Source organism: Punica granatum, chromosome 1 (genome assembly GCF_007655135.1).
Source record: "Punica granatum isolate Tunisia-2019 chromosome 1, ASM765513v2, whole genome shotgun sequence".
Lineage (NCBI taxonomy): Eukaryota > Viridiplantae > Streptophyta > Magnoliopsida > Myrtales > Lythraceae > Punica > Punica granatum.
In genome coordinates this window covers 6588426-6609332 of record NC_045127.1, presented here as the reverse complement: position 1 = coordinate 6609332, position 20907 = coordinate 6588426, and the positions used below count along the sequence as shown (strand labels likewise).

The window sequence follows — 20907 nt, the reverse complement described above, 5'->3', positions numbered from 1 at the left end:
TATCAATTGATATTAATTTTGTTTGGACATCAATTTGACCATTACTATTACGCGTTTTCAATGAATTATGAATCGTTAGAAAACATGTCAAATGTAATCAAATTATTAAGGGAAAAAAGGGAGTATTTTCAACTTCTATGAAAGGTTATGATTGGCACGATAGTGGACAAAATTTTGAATATATATATAAGGTTGTGTTTGAGTGGGTGTCTAGCTAAGCTGTGGCACGGTGGTCCATATCTAAGTGGAGAAATTAGGGGGAGAAATAAGAAAAAAACCAATAAGGTCTCATTTGTGGAAAATCGTAGCCAGTAAATGTGTCCTACTTCTCTCATTATTCTATTCTATTCTATTCTATTCTATTTATTTATTTATGAGAAACATTTTCAATCCTATCTTATGTTTCTGTCCAGCCTGTCATGTGCACAACTTCGGATTCCGATTGATTGTAATGTGGAGGTTGAAAAACAATTCTCCACATTTTCCAAAACGTGATCAATTTTTTTAGAAACTTAGAAATAAATAAAAGAATGAAAATAAATACAATTATATAAATAATTAATTAGAAAGTAGCCGTTGAGGAAAACAATATATATATATATATATATATATAATTGTAATTTCGGAGATCTCTCATGTAGTCATTTTCTTCAGCTGTGTGTGGATCCCAAATTCCATGCTAAGGTGCTGATGTTGTGTGATATAATATGTTCCATCTTCAATTTTTATTTGCAAGATAGCATCAACTCACCGAGTCTTTCAATTGCTATCCCAAGTACGATTTTCATATAGACTACGTATTCTCAAACTATTATACAAGATGACTGTCATTGTGACATAATATGATTCGCCAATGGGTCTCTGTGGATAGCATCCTTAATTTCGGCTTGCCATCGAGTGCACGAACTTCTGGCTTGATATTCCTGTTCCCACACTTCCGCGATGCAATGATAGAATATTATGCAGCAGGTTTCGCTTCAAGAAGAATTGAAGAGTAGGGCGCGATTTTGTAGGTGCTTCCGATGCCCGAAACGCCCTCGGAGATGAAGTCGTCCGGTGAGAATAGGTTAGTGTCCACCTGCAACAATAATGAACAAATGAAGTCATTGCACCTTAAAAAGAAAAAAGAATTAAACATTTCCCCGGAAACTCCACCGGAATCAATCTGGCAGGCTGAGTATCTTGAGATATATTAACTTCACAGAAGTATTGATATGGAATCTTATTCTTGACACTATAACTAGCAAGTTCAGAAAAAGCCCGATTGAGGAAAATCGAAGCATGAAGAGATATAGAAAATTCTTAACTTACCACACGGTACCAGCTCCTGTTCTGGGGAGGTGGCGGGATCGAAACTTTAACGAAGTAATCGTGGGCATTGAACGCTAAATAAATGTCTCCTCCATTTTCTCCATGAAGCCTACAAGATTAAGGAAAATAAACAACGTCCTGTCTTAAGGTGTCGAGTAAAGAAGGCATGCTACTAATTAAGTAGATGAACGTGCTCATACGTGAATGCCAGAAACTTGCTCTCGGGGTTGTCCCAGTTGTCCTCGTGCCATTTCACATCACCCTACATATATTAAGAGCCTAATGAGCCCAGGGAAGGCAAATTTGGTGAAACAGAAGGGAGGTGCAAATGAACGCAAAGAGGAAGTCATTGGTAGTAATTACTTTCTTGAGGAAATCTTCATGGCGAAACACAGAATGCGTCTTCCGAAACTTTATCGCCTCGGAGAAGAACCTGAAGTGGCTTTTCCTCCTCTCGTCCAACTGTCTCAGAGAAAGGATATAATATATTTTACTGTCATGTGATTGATCATCATAATTTATATGGATACAGCGGAGAAACAGAGAGATGGGAAGGAAAAAAAGACAACTCACTTGACGCCATTGGAAATTGTTAATACCAGTATCGTGTCCGTAGCTGTTGTTATTCCCATACCTTGTATGCCCATATTCATCTCCCATCATCATCATTGGCGTTCCCTAGTTATGTATTTATCATTAACAAGATTTGCCATATACTGCTTTTCTTTATAAAGAATGGAAGATACAACGTGGCAATTTTGAGTACTTTTAGTTGAGCATAACTTGTAAGAAGAGTATGAATCAACTAACGCTACTGCTAACCGAAGAAATTTATTTGCCACCAAAAAATTTGTTTGAGAAACTTACCTGAGAGACCATTAGCGCCAGGTGGAAGTTTTTCATCTGCCTGGAGCGTAGGGCCTTAATATTGGCATCATCGGTCTCTCCTGACAGCAATAAGCAAATATAATCAACACTTTTACGAGCTTACATAAAGTCGAAATATAACAAATAAAGTGAAGAGATGGAAATATCGTGCAGAAAGTAGCTATGAGTTTGATATTTGGCTTTTCAAACTCAAACTTCTGAAAAAACTGATCTCACCTTCGGCGCCACAATTCCAACTGTAGTTATCGTTGCACCCATCATTTCCACCCTCTCCATTAGCATCATTATGCTGTAGAGGAACATGACACTTGGTGAGAAATTTATTTACATGACATGTTCTAATTCAAGAGTATAAGTGCAAGCAATTGCCTTAAAATTGTAGGACACAAGGTCGTATAGTGTAAACCCGTCGTGTGCAATAACAAAATTTATGCTATGATAGGGCTTCCGCTTATTGACCTGCAAAAATTCATTTGGTGAATTAATTACAAGAAAGATCAAATTGGCCAATAGGAACATTTGCATTATTCAGGAAAATGAATTTTATGACATTAAATGTCCAAAAAAAATATCTGATATTTGAGGAGAATAATAGACCTAGCCTTAAGAGTGAAATAATTTCTAACCATTTCTTACCTTGTACAGGTCTGCAGACCCTGAAACCCGAGTGGCAAAAATTCCCTTCATACCAGCATCACCCTGCATTGAGATAATTTAGGGAATGATCCCCGATGCAAGATGAACTAAGGAACCAATGACACTATAAATGCGAAAGAGACTGAAATTAATATAACCCTTTTTCATAACCTTTATAAACCGTCTCATATCATCGCGGTATTTCCCGTTCCATTCAGCCCATCTGCAATCAGAGCATCTCCTCAGCAAGAAATTTACGTAGTATTTACAAACATGTATCTGATTCATTTATTTCTTAAACAATAAAACCAAATCGAAATTAATCTGACGTGGCCGCTGTAGCAGTAGATTGGCAGGACCTCAATGGAACCGAATACATGCAGAATGATATACTTACCGGTCCCAATTAGGAAATCCCCCAACAAGGTAAAGGCCTCCACAGTCCCATGGTTCCGCAATGATTTTGCACCGTGATAAGGTAGCATCCTTGGCAATTGCCTGAAAACAACTTGTTAAATAAGGATGGGCATTCAAATTCCTTTCCCTTACCCTTCTGTAACATACATAGAAATTACTTACCCTTATCAAGGGCGGCGCACTAAGTGGCGAACCATCTGTTCCTCGACACAGAACACTTGCAAGATCAAATCTAAATCCATCGACATGGTACTCAGTAACCCTTTTGACATTCATAAAAGAGGAAAAAATAGATAAATAAGTCAACGACTTCAATAGCTTAAAACATAAATAAATAAATAGAGAAGAAGAAAACTCTATGTGATCTATAAGGAGTAATATGCGACTTTAGAATTAGCTTCAGTCATCTGCATATATTCCTCAAGTAATTCAATCAATAGAATTGTAGTTCATGCTTACCAATGCCTCAAACTGTCAAGGATGAGTTCCATGACAACAGGATGGTTACAATTTAATGTATTTCCTGCAAATCAAGAGAACAATTGAGCTCGAAACATTAATTATTAATAAATATGGTGACTAAGCATCTAGAATTCACCTTTTATGAGAATTAACAGGTACACATAAGAACAATGGGAGTCGCGAAATGTGATGCTTTCAGTTGCACAAACTCTTTCAAAAATACTACCATGTTACTGCCACATTCCAAGAATGCTAGTAGCGCAAAATATGAAGAACTGGAGACAGGTTTGGAGGAAAGCAAATAAAAATTACCGCAGCCAGAAAAATTTAAAAGCCTGCCACCGTTATTTAAGTCCAACATGTAATAAACCTGCGAAAACGTATCAGAAGTCATTTCTATGTAGCCATAAAGAGTCCACCATGGAATAAACTTGCCAACGTGGTCAGAATGATAGACATTATACATCTCTTTTTCCTTTTCCTGTATGAGAAATTCTTCATAGAGATGACAAAATGGAAAATTCACCTTATTGTCTATACCACGAAATGAAGTAGTGTTAGGATGTTCATCATCAGCCTCATTCGTGTGATTGTAGACAACATCCAAAATGACCTGCCAACAGTAAAAACAGAATCCACTACACTAAGTAACGAGTTATTTCATACTGAGAGAAACAATTAGAGGAAGTATTGGGGTAGAGGAACTATTTCCTGATTGGAGGGTGATAATCAGATTCTATTTACCTCGATTCCAGAGTTGTGCAACGCTTTAACCATTTCCTTGAACTCCTGGGAAGCATTAACGGGCCCCCCGCCAGAGCTTGCATATCGGCTCATAGGAGAAAAGAAGTTTATCGTGGAGTATCCCCACGTATTGATCTTGGAAAATACACGAGTAAAGAGGAAAAAGATCCAGTATATAATCCTAGTTAGATAAAATGACATTCATAGCAGCACTTACTTCTGGAAATTATAAAGGGGAAATTTTTTGCATAAAGTAGAGTGGAAATTGATTGAGTTACCATATGATCTCTGGGATTTCGGCACCTCTGAAACTCAAATTCATCAAACTCAAAGACAGGCAGCAATTCAACTGCATTGACTCCAAGCTCCAAAAGGTGAGGGATCTGTGTAGATAAAGAAAGTAGGATATAATAGATAAAAGTAATTGTACATTCAGAAGTACTATGCAACTCCTGAGGACTTTGAAATCCAACTAGTTTGCATTTTCTCAGGGCATATTACCTTTTCAATCACCCCGAGGTAGCTGCCACGTGTATTTACATCTAAGCCACTAGATTCATCAGCTGTAAATGCACGAACATTCATTTCATATATAACAAGATCTTTCTGCAAAGAGGGTAACAAACATGAACATGGGGAAATTGTGTCCTAAAAGAACAAAAAAGGAAACAGGAATAAAATCCAGATATTGGTTAGGGGCTATTCTCAACTATATCTCTCTTTCATTTCCGAAAATTCATTATCTATTAGTCAGTATATTAAATAAGACAAACTATGGAAGTAAGATTGATAGTTCTGTTTCATATTGACAAATAAAACCCAGCCCCTGGAACCCAGCCATGCATTTCAGGATCCTATTTCTCCTTTTTTTTTTTTTGGCTGAATGGATCCTGTTTCTCCTGCTCCTACAAGTTATCCATTATAAAGTCACGGAAGCAACTAACTACCTCAGGTATGTTAGGCAACTTGATATCATCACCCCAGTCAAACGGCAAGCTGTCAAAATCATAAGTCCCCATAAACTTGGACAACTTTTGACTAGAATCTCCAAATATGCGACGCCCTTCCACGAGTTTTGCATAAGGGTCGATGAGCATGATGTTGCTGTCAAATCGATGCCCATCACGCCAATTTCGAGGACCATCCATTCGATAACCATAGAGAACGCTACGACGAGGCAAACCCTGAAAATTGAGAAGCAATTTCAGCAATATAATGCATATGAAAATAGACAACAATGGAGCTGCTCAACAAAGGTCTAGAAACCTGTGTTGGTGGTCACATAAAATGAATGGCCATGGAAGTCGGGATCTAAGCCAGTACATCAGACCTTATTTAAGTGAAATTGATCAATTTAATAAGATGATAACCTCTATGCATATGTGCCAAATGTCTCCAGTTTTATTCTCACGAGGATCCAAACCCAGCTCTATCATTCCATCATCTGATGTGCCAACCTTTCCACTGGACAAAATGAGAACCAAGAAAAGCACTTAATATGGGAAGCTACTATCAGTACCAATGGTTACTAGACAACACATTGCATATAATATCCAGTAGAAGAGCAATCCTCCTCAGAGAAACGATATTTTCAGGTGTCAAGGAACCAATCATCACTCACAAAGTCATAGACAGTCTACTCATAAAATTGGCATATGTAAAAATACTTACATGATTGCTCGATCTACCTAATGAAGGAAAATATACAGCGATAGGAAAGTACAAAGAGATTTTATAAAGATAATTTATCTCTTTCATTTTTCAGCAAGATAATCGATCTTTTCGACTAACTCAAAATGGCCCCCCATTTTTGGGAAAAAAGGAATTGCAATCACACATATATATGATCATCTATTAACTGAAGAAAAGAGCAAGTGCTCTTACCTGCTCGGAAGTGAGAGGCAAAGTGTGACTGCAGTGGCATTCTGAGAAAATACAGCAAAATTTATCCCATTGTCGACTTCCGACACCCCTAGAGGAAATGCCTGCCCTGGAAATAGTTTGAAGGGCCCCGGAGCCTCTGATGTTTGTGGGGCTTCCTCCTAGGAATAGTAAGTATTATAGCATATGTGAAGTAGTTGAAACAGAGATAAAAAAATCATCATACAGATGGAGGGGATAAAGAATGAAAACTCTAAATAGAGAATGATATTAATCTCAATGCACAAGATGTCTACGAAAAACTACATCACTCTAGTCAGCTTGCTGAAGGAAAATACACATTTTTCGCTCTTACATATCAGAGACGAATTCCCAGAAGAAGCATAAAGACAAGGGTATCAGCTTTTGATGATCGCTGCCAACAGATTCCACTTTCATATATAATTTTATAGTAAGGTGTGCACTTACAGGATCTAATTAGAACTTCTCCATCAAAAATCTGAACACAGCTTATGATGGTCAGAATAATCTCGATTTCCATCTGACTAGAGCAATGTGGGTAGAGAACAAGTACATTCCATCCTCAGAATCGTAAGGCTGCATAAATTATCGTATGTGTAACGTACTATGAATTACCTCAAGGACACGTTCTTGAGCACGACGACCATAGACTTTGGTCCAGCAAGAATCAACCCCACCCCTCGTCTGATCTATGTGAAAATGCCCCATAACACATCTCGTGAGAAGGGGAGAACAATAACAGTACTAATAACATTCAAATGTTCAAAGATACATATTTCAGCTAAACAAACTCAATCACACTTGCCTTCCCAGAGAGTCCTCGCCCATAGCAACCCGATGCCAGTTTACTCGACTTCACCCTGACAATCGCATCACGAAGACGCAAGAAGTTACTAGCAGCTCATCAACAATCCAAACAATTTGAGCAAACGAAGAAGGCGATGAATGATGAACTGATTACCCCATATGAAGAACCTGAGAAGCACCGAGCCCGGAACTGTTAACGGCAACGCCGGTGTAGGAGAACGGCGCAAGCTTATTAGCGGAGTTAGTTTCACAGAAGGGTGATTGGAGCATGCTGATTCGTTGCCGGGAGTAAACAAAAGTGGCCATTGAAGCTTGAAACTAACAAAAGCTAAAGGACCCGCAGCAGAGAACAGAGTGAGGAACGAATCTGGAGGGAAAGGAACGGACTTTATGAAGGGATGATTCGAGCGAGGGTGAAAGAGACGGAGACTTCATCATTCATGGGATATGATATGATATGATATTGCTTCATTTTTGGAGCGTTTTACGATTTCGAGAGCGGCATGGAAGCAAGAGCTGCGTGTCGAGTTGAGTGAGTGGAGCTCTCCGGGTGTCTGCCACGTGAACGGTCCGGCTCCGATGGAGCAGCGATTGGACTTCAGGTGTACTCACAACATACTCCCGGCGCACGGTTGGCCCAATGGAGCAATGCGGGCCCCACCGAAACGGTTCCGCATGCCGGGAGTAGGAATATATAAAAAAGTCCCCACCTAAAATATCAACCGTCCGTTATCTTTCCCGCTGCAAAATATCTTAGCAGTTGGGTTTGGCCTTTTTCTTTTCTATCAATTTCATGTAATAAACAAAATCTGGGAATTCCACATTTTTCTGATGATCATTGTCACAAAATTTTTGAGACTGTTAATCCTAATTGTTTGACATTTTTTGACATCGAGTTTTAAAAGTTTTATTTCGAAAAATTAAGTCCTAAATATTTAGGAAAAATGTCAGGAATGGTCCTAAATCTAACTGACCATTACCGTTCATCTACGTGGACCTAACGCTGTTAAGTTGACCGTTACTGTGATGACGTGGCACGTTCCTATTAGACCGATTTGAAATTGCTCATGGCCGACCCAATTTGCTCCCGGTAGTACCTAACCCAACGTAATTCCCAAAATCAAACCGTCTCGATAGCAAGCTATATTTCCCAATCCGATAGGAAGCTAAATTCCCCAAAATCTTAAACCCGTCAATGGAGGAAAGCGAAGACCTTCGAAACCTCCGATCTGATTTTGGGAAGGATCTTGTCGATCTGATCTCCGAGACCACCTAGAAGTCCAAAGATCTCGCCGTCGAAGCCTCCAAGGCCGTCGACCAGCTCAAGCTCGCAGCCCTCAAGCAAGTTGATCAGCTCAGGTTCTTCTTCGACGCCATCGCCCCGCAAATCGCTAGCTCCTTCACCAATGCTGGCCCGGAGTCTTAAGACTCCAATTTAGAATTAATCATTCTGATCTATTCATCGGGGTAACGAGCTACATATATACAATCTGATCTATATTCGAAAAAGAAGAAAACTAACTCTAGAATATTACAATATCTCGAGATAACATAAAATGTATTTCGGATATCCCGAATATCTCTCAATACTCCCCCTCAAGTTGGAGCATGAGTCTAACGAATGCCCAACTTGCCGAGAAGAAATGTAAAACGATCTCGACCCAAAGCCTTCGTGAATATATCTGCGAGTTGCAGTCTGGTTGAAACATGTGCAGTGACAATGACTCAAGATTGAATATGTTCACGAATAAAGTGACAATCTATCTCTATATGCTTAGTCCTCTCGTGAAACACAGGATTGGCAGCAATATGCAAGGCTACCTGATTGTCACAGAACAAACGTGTAGGATGAGCAGTCCGAACTCCAAGGGAGCTCAATAAACTTCGTAGCCAAAGTACTTCACTCACAGTGGCAGCCATAGCCCTGTACTCAGCTTCTGCAAACGATGTAGACACCGTAGTCTGCTTCTTAGTCTTCCAAGAGATCGGTGATCCTCCAAGTGTGACGAAGTACCCCGAAACTGATTGCCGGGTCATGGGGCAACTTGCCCAATCTAAATCACAATATGCCACAAGATCCAAAGATTCAGGTTGTATGAAAATCCCTTGTCCGGGTGACTGCTTCAAATAGTGCACCACTCTCATGGCTGCATCCCAATGTGGTTGACGTGGATCTTGCATGAATTGTGCCAATATGTGCACTGAATAACATAAATCCGGTCTGGTGATAGTCAGATAAATTAATCGACCAATCAAACGTCTATATCTGCTTGCATCTTCAAGACAGGAGCTCGAACCAGTTATGAGCCCATGATTCTACTCCATGGGAAAATAAGAAGGTCGAGATCCCAACATCTCGCACTCAGTTATAATATCAAGTGCATATTTTCTCTGACAAAGAAAAAGACCAGAATCTGTACGAGTCACCTCAATTCCCAAAAAATACTTCAGTGGACCAAGATCTTTGATCCGAAAACACTTATTAAGATACTTCTTAAAAGAAGCACAATGTCCAGAATTGTTGCCAACCACTATAAGATCATCTACATAAACCAGAACTCCCAGAAAAATATCTCCTTTTGAATAAACAAATAAGGAATGGTCGGCACCAGATTGCTGAAATCCATATCTTCGCAATGCGTCCGCAAATTTAGAGTACCAATTGCGCGATGCTTGTTGAAGATCATAAAGAGACTTTTGGAGACGACACACAACCCTTCCTCTATGTGAAGAAAATCCAGGTGGTAGCTTCATATATACCTCTTCATCTAGATCTCCATGCAAAAAAGCATTTTGCACATCCATCTGATGCATCTCCCAACCTTTTGCTATCGCCACAGCCAATAGACACCTCACAGTAACCAATTTAGCTACAGGGGCAAACGTCTCATGAAAATCAATACCTTCTACTTAAGTAAACCCCTTCGCAACCAAACGTGCCTTATATCGCTCTACACTTCCATCTGCACGTCGCTTTATTTTGTAGTCCCATTTACAGTCTATAGGTCGCTTACCTGGGGGCAATGTCTCCAATATCCAAGTCCGATTCAATTCCAATGCTCGTATTTCTTCCGCCATTGCTGCTTTCCATCGAGGATCACGAACTGCTTCTTGGTAAGTTCTAGGCTCAATATCCGAATCAATTGCAGCCAAATAGGACAGATCCAAATTAGGAGATCCAGTTTGAGCTAAATAAGTTTCAATAGGATACGACATACCTGAGGATTTCGATGGAATGGGCGAGTAGGGGGGTAATGTGTGGCAACGTGAGTAACAAAATTTTTATCTTTATGATCAACAAAGTCCTTCAAATATATTGGCGCTCGAATTTCTCTACCCGATCGTCGCGAAGCTTGAGCATCAGATCCTCTCAGCTCTGTTGCAATTTGCTGGGATTGGGCCGGAATAATTCGGCATGCAAGCTGAAATTCCTGCTCCCATTCTGGACTGGACAAGGCTTCTTGCTCCAATTCTCTCTGCAGCCCACTGGATCTGTCATTTGATGGGCTGAGCAGAGATCCATCCAAACTTCCTCGAGGCCCCGCAGGATTTTCTGATCGTGGACTGGACGCCGCTCCACCTGTGCTTCTCTGAGGCCCCGCAGGATTTTCTGGACTGGGCAGTGGCCTATCACGGGCCTCCTTTTCTCCTTCCATTTCTTCCCTGATCCACCACATATCTCCCTCCCCCTCAAAAACAAAGTTCTCTCCGGCCCATGTCTTCGGGAAAAATAGAGGATTCCCGGTTGTCATCTTCGGGTGATCACTTTTCTTAAATGGGAATTCACTCTCAAAAAATTGCACGTCCCTTGAAACGAAGAATTCTTCCTTCTCCAAATCAAACATCCGCCATCCTTTCTTTCCATGGGGATACCCCACAAATATACATCTCCGAGACCTCTCAGCAAACTTATCTTTGTTACGTGGTCGATGATGTGCATAACATAAAGATCCGAATACCCGCAGATTTGAATAACTTGGTTTTCTCTGAAAAAGAACCTCATACAGACTTTTGCCATACAATATCTGTGTCGGCATCATGTTAATCAAACAGGCCGCTGTCGCAACACTTTCTCCCCATAAACGTGTAGGGAGTGAGGCCTGAAATAATAGTGCACGTGCGACATTAAGTATGTGCCTATGCTTTCTCTCCACTCGTCCATTTTGTTGCGGTGTGTCCGTACAAGATGTCTGATGCACAATTCCATTCTGAAAGAAGAAATCTTGTAACTCCCGAGACAAGAATTCTAGCCCATTATCATTTCGTACCACTTTCACAGTAGTTCCAAATTGATTTTTGACTAAATTACAGAACCCCATCAAACTTCGTCGTGCTTCCGTTTTATCCTTTAACATATACAACCAAACTGCTCGGCTATGATCATCCACAATAGTCAAAAAATAACTTTATCCCGAAATCGTCTTCTCTTTATAAGGACCCCACAGATCACAATGCACAAGATAGAATAGAGATGGAGCTTTATTTGAACTCAAATTAAATTGCAAACGAGTTTGTTTAGCCCGAAGACATACATCACAGCCTTTATTCTTCATGGAGTTAGAATCAAAATCAATCTCACTTATTTTAATACCACTGGATGGATGCCCGAGCCGTTTATGCCAGATATCTCCTGAGCCAAACACTTGAGCCTGACAAGCCAACGCCGATGATGCTAGCCACCGCAAGTAGTACACCCCCCCTTGAAACTCACCCAGTCCAATTATCTTCCTCGATATGCAGTCTTGTATGAGACATAACCCAGGTAAGAATGTCACAAAGCAATCCATATCTTTGCTTAGTTGGCCGACCGAAATCAAATTGCAATTAAACGATGGCACAAATAAGACGTTCTGCAAAGTGAATAAATTCTCAAGTCGCACAGTCCCCATATTCCTTGCTTGAGTGGACTTTCCATTAGGAATATAAATAGAAAATTCTTCTCCAATTGGCCTCGAATCATCCAAATAATTCACACAACCGGTCATATGTCTTGATGCCCCTGTATCAATCATCCATTCTCCATTTTCAACAAAAATAAAATTATTATTAGATGTACCGACTAGTGGCTCATTTTTCCCTTCATGTGCTGCGATCATGCTAAGCAATGTCTCAAGTTGAGTACTGGACAATCCCGGGAGGGAATTAACCCCGCCACTGGTTCCCGCTCCTTCATGTACTGCATTAGCCAGTGCATTTCCGGTTGACTTTCCTCCATTCCACTGCCCCAATGCTGGTCCACTCTGACTTGTATTTTGTCCTTTCCACCGCTGCCCAGTAGTCTGCCCGGGTGCTCTCCATTGCTTCCCTTGTTCAGTTGCCTTCCTCCCTTTGCCCTTATTCCCTTCTGCAGGCGAACCATGGAGCGTCCAGCAAGAGTTTCTGATGTGGCCTGGTCGACCATAATGGTCGCAGATCAGCTTGCCCTCTGCTGTCCAGTGCTGCCCCTGTCGATTTTCGCTCGCCCCCTTCACAGCGAAAGCTCCCAGCTCGATTCCCCCTTCTGGTGTGCGTACAGTCTCGCGGGAACGGACAACAGCAAGTTGATTCTCTTCCTCTGAGACTATCTGATATATCCTGCTTAATGTCGGTAAGGGCACGGTCCTGAGAATGTCGAACCTCACTCCTCGAAATTGGTCGTCTAATTCCATCAAGAATTGATATACTTTCTCCTTTTCTCTCTGTGCAGCATACTGTGTAGCAGCCTCACAAGAGCATCCCGGTGACTCAAGGTAATTCTCGAGCTCGTCCCACAACGTCTTGATTCCCGAGTAATACTTTTGGATTGTCTTCCCTCTATGTCGATACATACAGAATCAGACTTCAATTGATATATTCTCGTTTCATTACCTTGAGAATATCTCTCCTTCAAATCATCCCAAAGCATCTTTGCTTCCGTTGCATAAGCCGCACTCGGTTGAAGTTCCTTCTCCAGTCCATTAAGAATCCAAGCCAAAACAAGAGAGTTGCACATCTCCCAGTTTTCCAGGTTCGAGTCACTTGGTGGTGGTCTCGGGACCTTGCCTTCCACAAATCCCAGCTTCCCTTTCGCTGTCAATGCAATCGTCATTGCCCTTGACCATGTCAGGTAATTCTCTCCATTAAGCAAACATGAGGTGATTTGTACCCCCGTGGAATCCGAACTTCCGATCATGTAAATCGCAGAACCTTGCATCCCTTTCCCCGAGCTTTCAACCTTTTCTTCCCTCTCATTAATTCTCAAATCTTAGAAGTTCCAGAGAAAGCCTTGCTTTGATACCATCTTAAGACTCCAATTTAGAATTAATCATTCTGATCTATTCATCGGGGTAACGAGCTACATATATACAATCTGATCTATATTCGAAAAAGAAGAAAACTAACTCTAGAATATTACAATATCTCGAGATAACAGAAAGATAACAGAAAATGTATTTCGGATATCCCGAATATCTCTCAATACGGAGCTCAGGGTCACCGTTGATCTGAAGGACTTCATCAAGGGATTCAACGCCATGACCTTCTAGAGCTTTCATCGGAGCTTTCTCGCCACGACCTCCCAAAACCCTAATCCAATCTCCTCGTGAATTCCTGTTGAATCCCCTCCGGAACCTTAATCCCCTCCCATCTTGAAATCACAAAATCAATCGACCATCGTGAAATCCCAAAAATCGTTCGAATCCCCTCCGGCAAATCGCCAGAATCGATCGAATCCTGTCCTGAAACTTTCGAAATCTCAAGTGTTTGAACATTGAATTATGTGGCTGATGATCTGATGCGTTCTGTGACCATCAGGTGTTAGAGCTTACTGGAAATGCTGCGAGGGATAATGCCGAGGCACATACAGCTTGCGGTGAGGAACGATGAGGAGCCGAGCAAGCTTCTAGGCTCTGTGACCATCGCCAATGGAGGAGTCTTGCCTAACATCCTTTGTTCTTGAAGATTCGTTAAGGAAGATCTTGTAAAGTCAACTAGTCATCTTAGCTTATTGATGATGATCTTGTGAAGGATTTGGTAGTATTTCCAAAATAGACGTTAGAGTTAGATTCTCTACTTTATTGATGGATCTGTTGAATCATTCCTGTTCACGTTTTCATTTGAATGAAAGCAGCTTCCATGGCTTCCGATTGTTTCAATCTTCTTTTTCTCACCTAAATCTTGTTTCCGGATATGGCATCCTCTATGGTATCAATGCATGCCGCCGATAGGCTTCCCTGATGCCATGGAAGCGGTGTTGGTGCAAGATGAATGTTGTGTTTGTTGCAGCCCATCTTAATTCTAATGCGAAGTTCTACTTCATCCTCGGGTTGAAAGGATGGATTAGAGGTTTGAAACGATAGATTAGATGGTTGAAAAGGTATTAATGGGACCAAGTCGGGTCGGATTAGAGGGAATTAGGGTTTCAGGAGGGAATGGATTCGGGTCGGGTTTGGTGCTTTCGGGTCTTGCTTCGGAGCCAGGTAGAATCACGGGTTTTCGGGTAATCCGGTCTGTCCAATGTGCCATGTCAGCAAACTAACGGCCACGTCGCCAAAACGGAAGGTGTTAATGCCACGTAGGCAGGACAATAATGGCACTTGACGGATAAGACCACTGGTGTCACTTTTTCAAAACTTTTAGGACCATTGCTGACACTTTTCCCAAATATTTAGGACTTGATTTTTCAAAATAAAACTTTTAAGACTCGATGTCGAAAAATGCCAAACAATTAGGACTAACAGTGTCATTTTCCCCAAAATTTTCACAATATATATTTACTGAAACAGCGAAGATACAGCAACTCTCTATGTGGCTCCGAAAGAGGACGTAGAAAAGCAAATATCATACAATCCTCTTGATGATAGATGCCGAACCCATGAAATGAATTTTTGCGCTAGGAGAATCTTCTTCACTCACACGCCAAACTGACAAATATCACACAAAGATGTCTATTGTAGCCCGCAAAAAGCTCCACGCGATAGACGTTTTGTTGGAATGAAATAGATGGCCATATGTTTCCTCTGCACCTACACACAATCTTGAAGCGCACCAAGTAGCTCGAGTACCGCCAGCATTACATGTTGAAACCGTAAAAAAAATGATAAGAAGCTTGGGGGGATATCATATAGCACGAACTATGGAAATTCCGAAAGCTCGATATTTATCTTTCAGGACAAGCCCAACCTCATGAGGAAATGAAAAGCCTCAGATTTGAAGCCAAAGAACCTGACAATCAGTTGGCACGTAATGAATAATGCGATTGTCTGGGTAGATGTATGCTCTTTCTCCTCAATCTACGTTTAGGGTCAGGAAGGAGGGAAGCTATTTGACTGCAAAAGCAGCGCAGGCAGCAGAGGCCTCGGCGATTAGGGATATGGGCTGACGAGCTTGGAGGCAAGCACCGATATCAAAGGGGTGCAACTCAGAACCATCAAATGTGAGATTTACACCGGGAAGGATCACTTCTCTGCTGTTTGCTTCATCTGAGTCCACTTTCGTTGCACCCACTGATCCAGATTCTTCGATGGTCCTCGTGGCTGCCTCATAAACAGGAGTCAATTAAGCAGGCTACTATCGACCTCAGATGCATTGCTTGCAGTCGAGGACTCCTCACCAGTTCTTGCAGCTGAGGGCTCTTCTGAGATCGAAGAACCTGCTTCAGTTGCTTTAGGTTTTAAGGAATCATCGCCTTCCAAACCATTTTCTTTAGTACTACTGTTTCCCGATTTGTCAGACAAAGAGATGTCTGCCACAACGGAGAAACAGTGGTGTCATCGGTTGAGGGCAAATCTTCTAACGTATTGCAGACTTTCTCCACGGTTGCATCGGCAGTGACCCCCCCAGATTGCAAAAACTCCAGAACACAACGGAGGCTAAAGGCGTGGTTTGCAAATTCCTGCAGTTCTCCCTCAAACTTTGCTCCTTCCAATGTGCTCAGATCCTTACAGAGATCAGCTATGCTTCCATGACCCCATTTCCCTGCTTCGTATAGTGTTACGGCATGGGATTTAAGGCCTGCATAATTTACAGGACGACAAAAACTGTACCGGATTAATGGATCGAGTAAGTGAATCCATTGAAAATGTGGAGCAAAATATAAAATAAGGCAATTAAAGTCATAATCAAAAGTATTCCCATTGGTGTTCTACCAGATAAAAGATACTTCACTGATACTTCAATGGAGGGCCAAAGGACGAAACGACAAATCAGAATAACATGTAGATTTATAGATGTACTGCAACGGAAGAATAGATCAATTGAATATGTCTTCCAGCACATGATAAGTCTCAATATGTTGCAACTGCTGCTCATTTGTAGTATATGATAAACAGCTCATGTAGCGCAAATTACTTCATCAGTTTTCATATTTTCTCAATGATTCCAGCACTTGGTGTTCTTTATTCATACATAAATACATACATATATACATAAATAAATACATATATATAAAACCTATATCACTTTGAGTTGCATGAAACCAACTTTTGATGGAAGATATCACAATAACAAAGTTCAAGTTTAAATTCATATTTCAAGTTTATAAGCGCGCCAAATATCAATTGAACCTCCCCCTCTTAAGATTTTTTCATAAGTAAGCCAATGGTTAGCCACAAAAAAAGGAAGGGAAAAGAAAAAAAAAACTCAAGTTGACTTCTTCCGGAGCATGAGCTTTTCATCAATGTTATTTCCACACATCAACTATGGGAAAAAAGTGTAAAAGATCTCAATGAGGTGAGGATGTCAGAATCAGGACCGCCTCCAAGAAAAGAACAAACAGCATGAATGGGGTGATTGGAAAGTTGAAGTTTATGAGCAGGAGACAAGCTGCGCATAACATTTGGTATTTACTCAGATGGGCAACATTGCAAAAGAAAAGACGCTCAGTAGTGGGGCAAACCTGGTGAAACAGATCCCATCATGAGATAGGATGTGATATTAGCATCAACAATAAAAGCAACACGAACATGCTCAGAGGCAGGCTTATTGTTGTCTGACAAAAAAACTTCTCCCTGCTGAGAAGCATCGCCATCTGTTAAAATGCTTTCCGCACCAGTACTGAAAGCATCTTCATCAGTGCGAGCAGTTCTCGGAGAGCCTGGGATGCTTCTCTCTTGAAGAACAGAAGCTGGATCAATTACTTTTACTGCCCATCCTAGTCTGCAAGCAAAAGATGCAGCAGCTTGCAACTGCTGAAGATCAGCCTGTAGAGTTGTTGCTAATTCAGCCACAGTTGCATTCTCGCTTGAAACAACGAACACAGCATAGAGCAATCTAGAAAAATGGACTTATCAGTGTGAGAATGTCAACAAGAGCTATTGAAATATAGTAAGCGTTTGGGGTTTGAAATGACAGGTCACTTACTCCTCGATGGGATCTTCATAAGACTGCTCTCTGTTTGAAACAAATCCCTCGAGCCTGGAAACTGAAATGCACGAGTATTCAAATAAGAACACAATGGAAGTACATGGAAAGTTCTTCACTGCAACTCTTTTCTAGAGGAATAGCAAAAGCTCAAACAACAGAAAGTACAAACAATGAAAAGAAACATCAAGATACCATGCTAAATAATCTATAAATCTAAATTGAGTGCTCAAAGGATATTAAGCAATTTCTCTTTAAGGCAAACAAGAAATTTTCCCTAATACACAGCAACTAGACAATAACAATACTCTGGAGCCATAGTCCAGAATAAAGTGCGAAAACAGAAAATCATTAGTGTACATGTTGATTCAGAAAATTTTATTTAGAGATCATCTAGAATAAGATAGTTATAGGTCTAACTCTTCATAGGGAGAAGGAATAAAAATTAGCTTCAGCTAGCAGAAATTCAACAGTTTTTCGGAATTGAGTAAATATGCTACCTTTAAATCGGTCTTCGGGATATACTGGGACATCAAAGTAGATTAGGCTCCGCTGGTATAAACCTTTTATGACATTAGGATCAAATAAAATATATGCATTCGCTTCTTCCTTGCAGATTTTATCTATTGTTGCCATTTCCTCTTCTGAGAGTTTCTGTTGGAAATAAGAAAAGAAGAGAGAGAGACGTAAGTGCTCATCCATCAGTAAGAAAAAAATAATAAATGACCTTAATATTACAAAGAATAGGAAAATAATTTACACCTAAGCGAATCTTGCATATGATATGCTAGCAAAATTATCTAATGATAATAGGATCATCCTATATCATTGATGATAACTCCATAAGAGGCTATTAGACGCAATACCTTAAATTCTTCAAGGGTGAAGTTGACGAGGCATATTCCCCACCAAGGTTCAATAGTAAACTCCACAGGTTGTGTCGGCAACAATTCTTTGGCAATTGACTTGTTTAACTTCCACATGATTTTCTGTACAGCTCCAAGCGAATGAATAATAAGAAAATATAGCTCGGTCGTATCCTCAGATCAGATGTCATGTTCAGGATACAGATGAATGAGAACAGAAAGGCTAGATGAAATCATATTTAAAATCAACATAATGAAGCACACATCAAAAAGTACGCAGAGAAAGAAAACATATCATGGAGAGAATCATATAGCATCCACTCAATTCCTCAAAAGGAGGCCTGTCACATGAGGAAGATCCTCACAAGATTAGGAAATTGGCCATTACATATACAAGATTAAGATCAGCAATTAGCAGATTTGAGAGATAGCAAATGAGCAAAATCCTACAAATGTGACAATCGATCGTGTGCAGAAAATTCAGGAGTTGTTTGCTTAGTCTCTCACCTATAGAGACATTAACTCATAACCTCCACCCATAGAAGATAATATCGATCCCTTCTACTCTAAATAGATTCTGGCATGCAATAGTCCATAAAACCAAAAGAAAGAACTTTCATAGACAGTTAAATTTCCAAAACAAAACATGGCAACTACTGCATTATAGGGCACAGAATAAAATTCAACCAACTCGATACCTTGGATCTGCATTTGTTCATGATATCAATAAATTCATTCCTCCCTATTCCCGTCAGCCGCAAAGCATCTGCGGCGCTAAAATTCGGTATGCTGTCGTAAGGTTGCTCTGCAAATCATGCAGCATGCATAATATCCTGAGTGAGAAAGCATAAAACAAGCTCTCAAACTTATTAGATATATTAAATGATGCCCCTGCAAATCAGCAGAAACCTGAGAAAGTACTTGCCGCGACACTGACCTTAGTGAGACTCTCCCAGGGGCGTTCCTCGTTGATTGCTTTCCATATCAACTGCTCCTCGACAGTGGCAGGAGCCCTCTGCATTTTGACTGGTTCACTTTATCTTTGCCCCCTGAAAACCAAACCATGGTATCATCAGCAACTGAACCTGGAACAGATCAAAGGATCGGAGAAAAGCCTTTCATGAAAGTTGATCTGCAGAAGCAAACTGCAGAAAGAAGCACCGACAAAATATATACCCAAAATATCAACAAACAGCCGTGCATGAAGAACAGATCACCTTGAAAATCTTGCGAGTCTTGCCTCAGCGAAGAAACACCTACTGAGTCCGAACGATACACATTCACTCCAATGAACTCTGAGCTGAAAGTATGACCCTGTCAGAATCCTCACGGTAGTGAACACTGAGCTGAAAACAAATTCAAGCACCGGCAATCAACTAGGAATTCATGCTTCTCATTAGACGCTGCCAACAGCTAAAGCAAGCATCACCAAATGCAAACATATCCAACACATGGGCTCCTCCAGTATGAGCCCATATTCTCTTCTTCAAAATATATTAAAAGATGGATTTCACTCTTTATTCATTTTTTGCCTTTACATTTTTCTGGGTGAACACTTTTATGCGTTCGTCGAGAACATTTCTTTCCTTCTCTCGTTAAGCTCGGGGATATATTGCTGTCACAAGCAAGCTCTGAATATCTCAATTCACTAACTAAGCGAATCTAAAAATGACTTAATTAAGCAGGCTAATAAGTTGATACCCTACTGACATGCAAAATCCTTCAGTTGGAAAAAGAAAATCTTAAATGATCATGTTTCATAATCATTTCAAGAGAAAGAATCAATAAAATCGTTATTTAATCGCATAATTAACACTTAATATGCTTATTTGTTGCGATCTAATTGGTAATTTCTCACGTCAGGGTAGCTACACATCACACATTCTTCACACAACTCCTAATCGACTCGATTTTAGTTGGCTGGAGATTCAGCAAACATGTCTATTTCGTTTGACACTCTTATGGAGCAATAAACTATTACAGTGTGTTTGATTTCAGAGTTAAAAATTTGAATTTGTAACTTTGATTTTGATCGTGAAAAAAGACCAAAAAAAATATAGGGCATATGGACCCTATCAGTTTCGTTGTGCAGTGTATTGGGTAGTGTATGAGATTGTATATTGAATAATATATGGGGCTCACCAGTTTGACTTTGAAAAAGTATATTTCGTTGTGTAATATATTGAATTAAAATTTTAAATCGCGACTCCGAAATTAATTGGAGCGTTATAATTGTTTGTTCTTTTTGGACTTTGGGGTAAGGGAATGCCGTGATTTAAGGGGGGCATCAATCAATGATTAGAAAGTGGAGAATCTTTACGGGGATCATCAATTCAATGAGTAAAAAGAATGATCTGCCAATCATAAACAAAAGATGTATTAGATCCACCTCCATAATTTATTTTAATTTAAATCATATTTTAAGCCGAACACATATATACATAGATCCAGCTAATTAACCATACCTAAAGCTTAGGGAACACTGATCAAGTGGATTGTGATGGCTCACTGACCCTGGAATCAGATCCTGTATGGATCTTTGAATTGTATCATCCTT

General features: G+C 40.3%; 1 protein-coding gene and 1 pseudogene across 2 annotated transcripts; both read right to left on the bottom strand.

Moving 5' to 3' along the window:
* Positions 1-693: 693 nt before the first annotated feature.
* LOC116192318 (isoamylase 3, chloroplastic) lies at positions 694-7701 on the bottom strand. 2 transcript variants are annotated; one of them, XM_031520849.1, is made up of 24 exons: positions 7322-7699; positions 7166-7220; positions 6976-7044; positions 6343-6500; positions 5829-5922; positions 5406-5642; positions 4960-5064; positions 4737-4841; positions 4459-4593; positions 4241-4327; positions 4027-4084; positions 3712-3775; positions 3415-3514; positions 3233-3333; positions 3007-3058; positions 2836-2898; positions 2569-2658; positions 2416-2488; positions 2179-2258; positions 1885-1989; positions 1675-1773; positions 1512-1573; positions 1312-1420; positions 694-1078 (listed from the first exon to the last, which is right to left on the bottom strand). In XM_031520849.1, exons 1-24 carry the CDS (start codon positions 7471-7473, stop codon positions 959-961), a joined length of 2373 nt encoding a protein of 790 aa, XP_031376709.1. In that variant the 5' UTR covers positions 7474-7699; the 3' UTR covers positions 694-958. The 2 variants fall into 2 exon arrangements, with proteins under 2 accessions (XP_031376709.1, XP_031376708.1); XM_031520848.1 differs by having other exon boundaries at positions 1675-1989; positions 7322-7701.
* A 7520-nt stretch (positions 7702-15221) lies between these two features.
* Positions 15222-19371, bottom strand: LOC116202501 (annotated as a pseudogene).
* Between the last annotated feature and the right edge of the window lie 1536 nt (positions 19372-20907).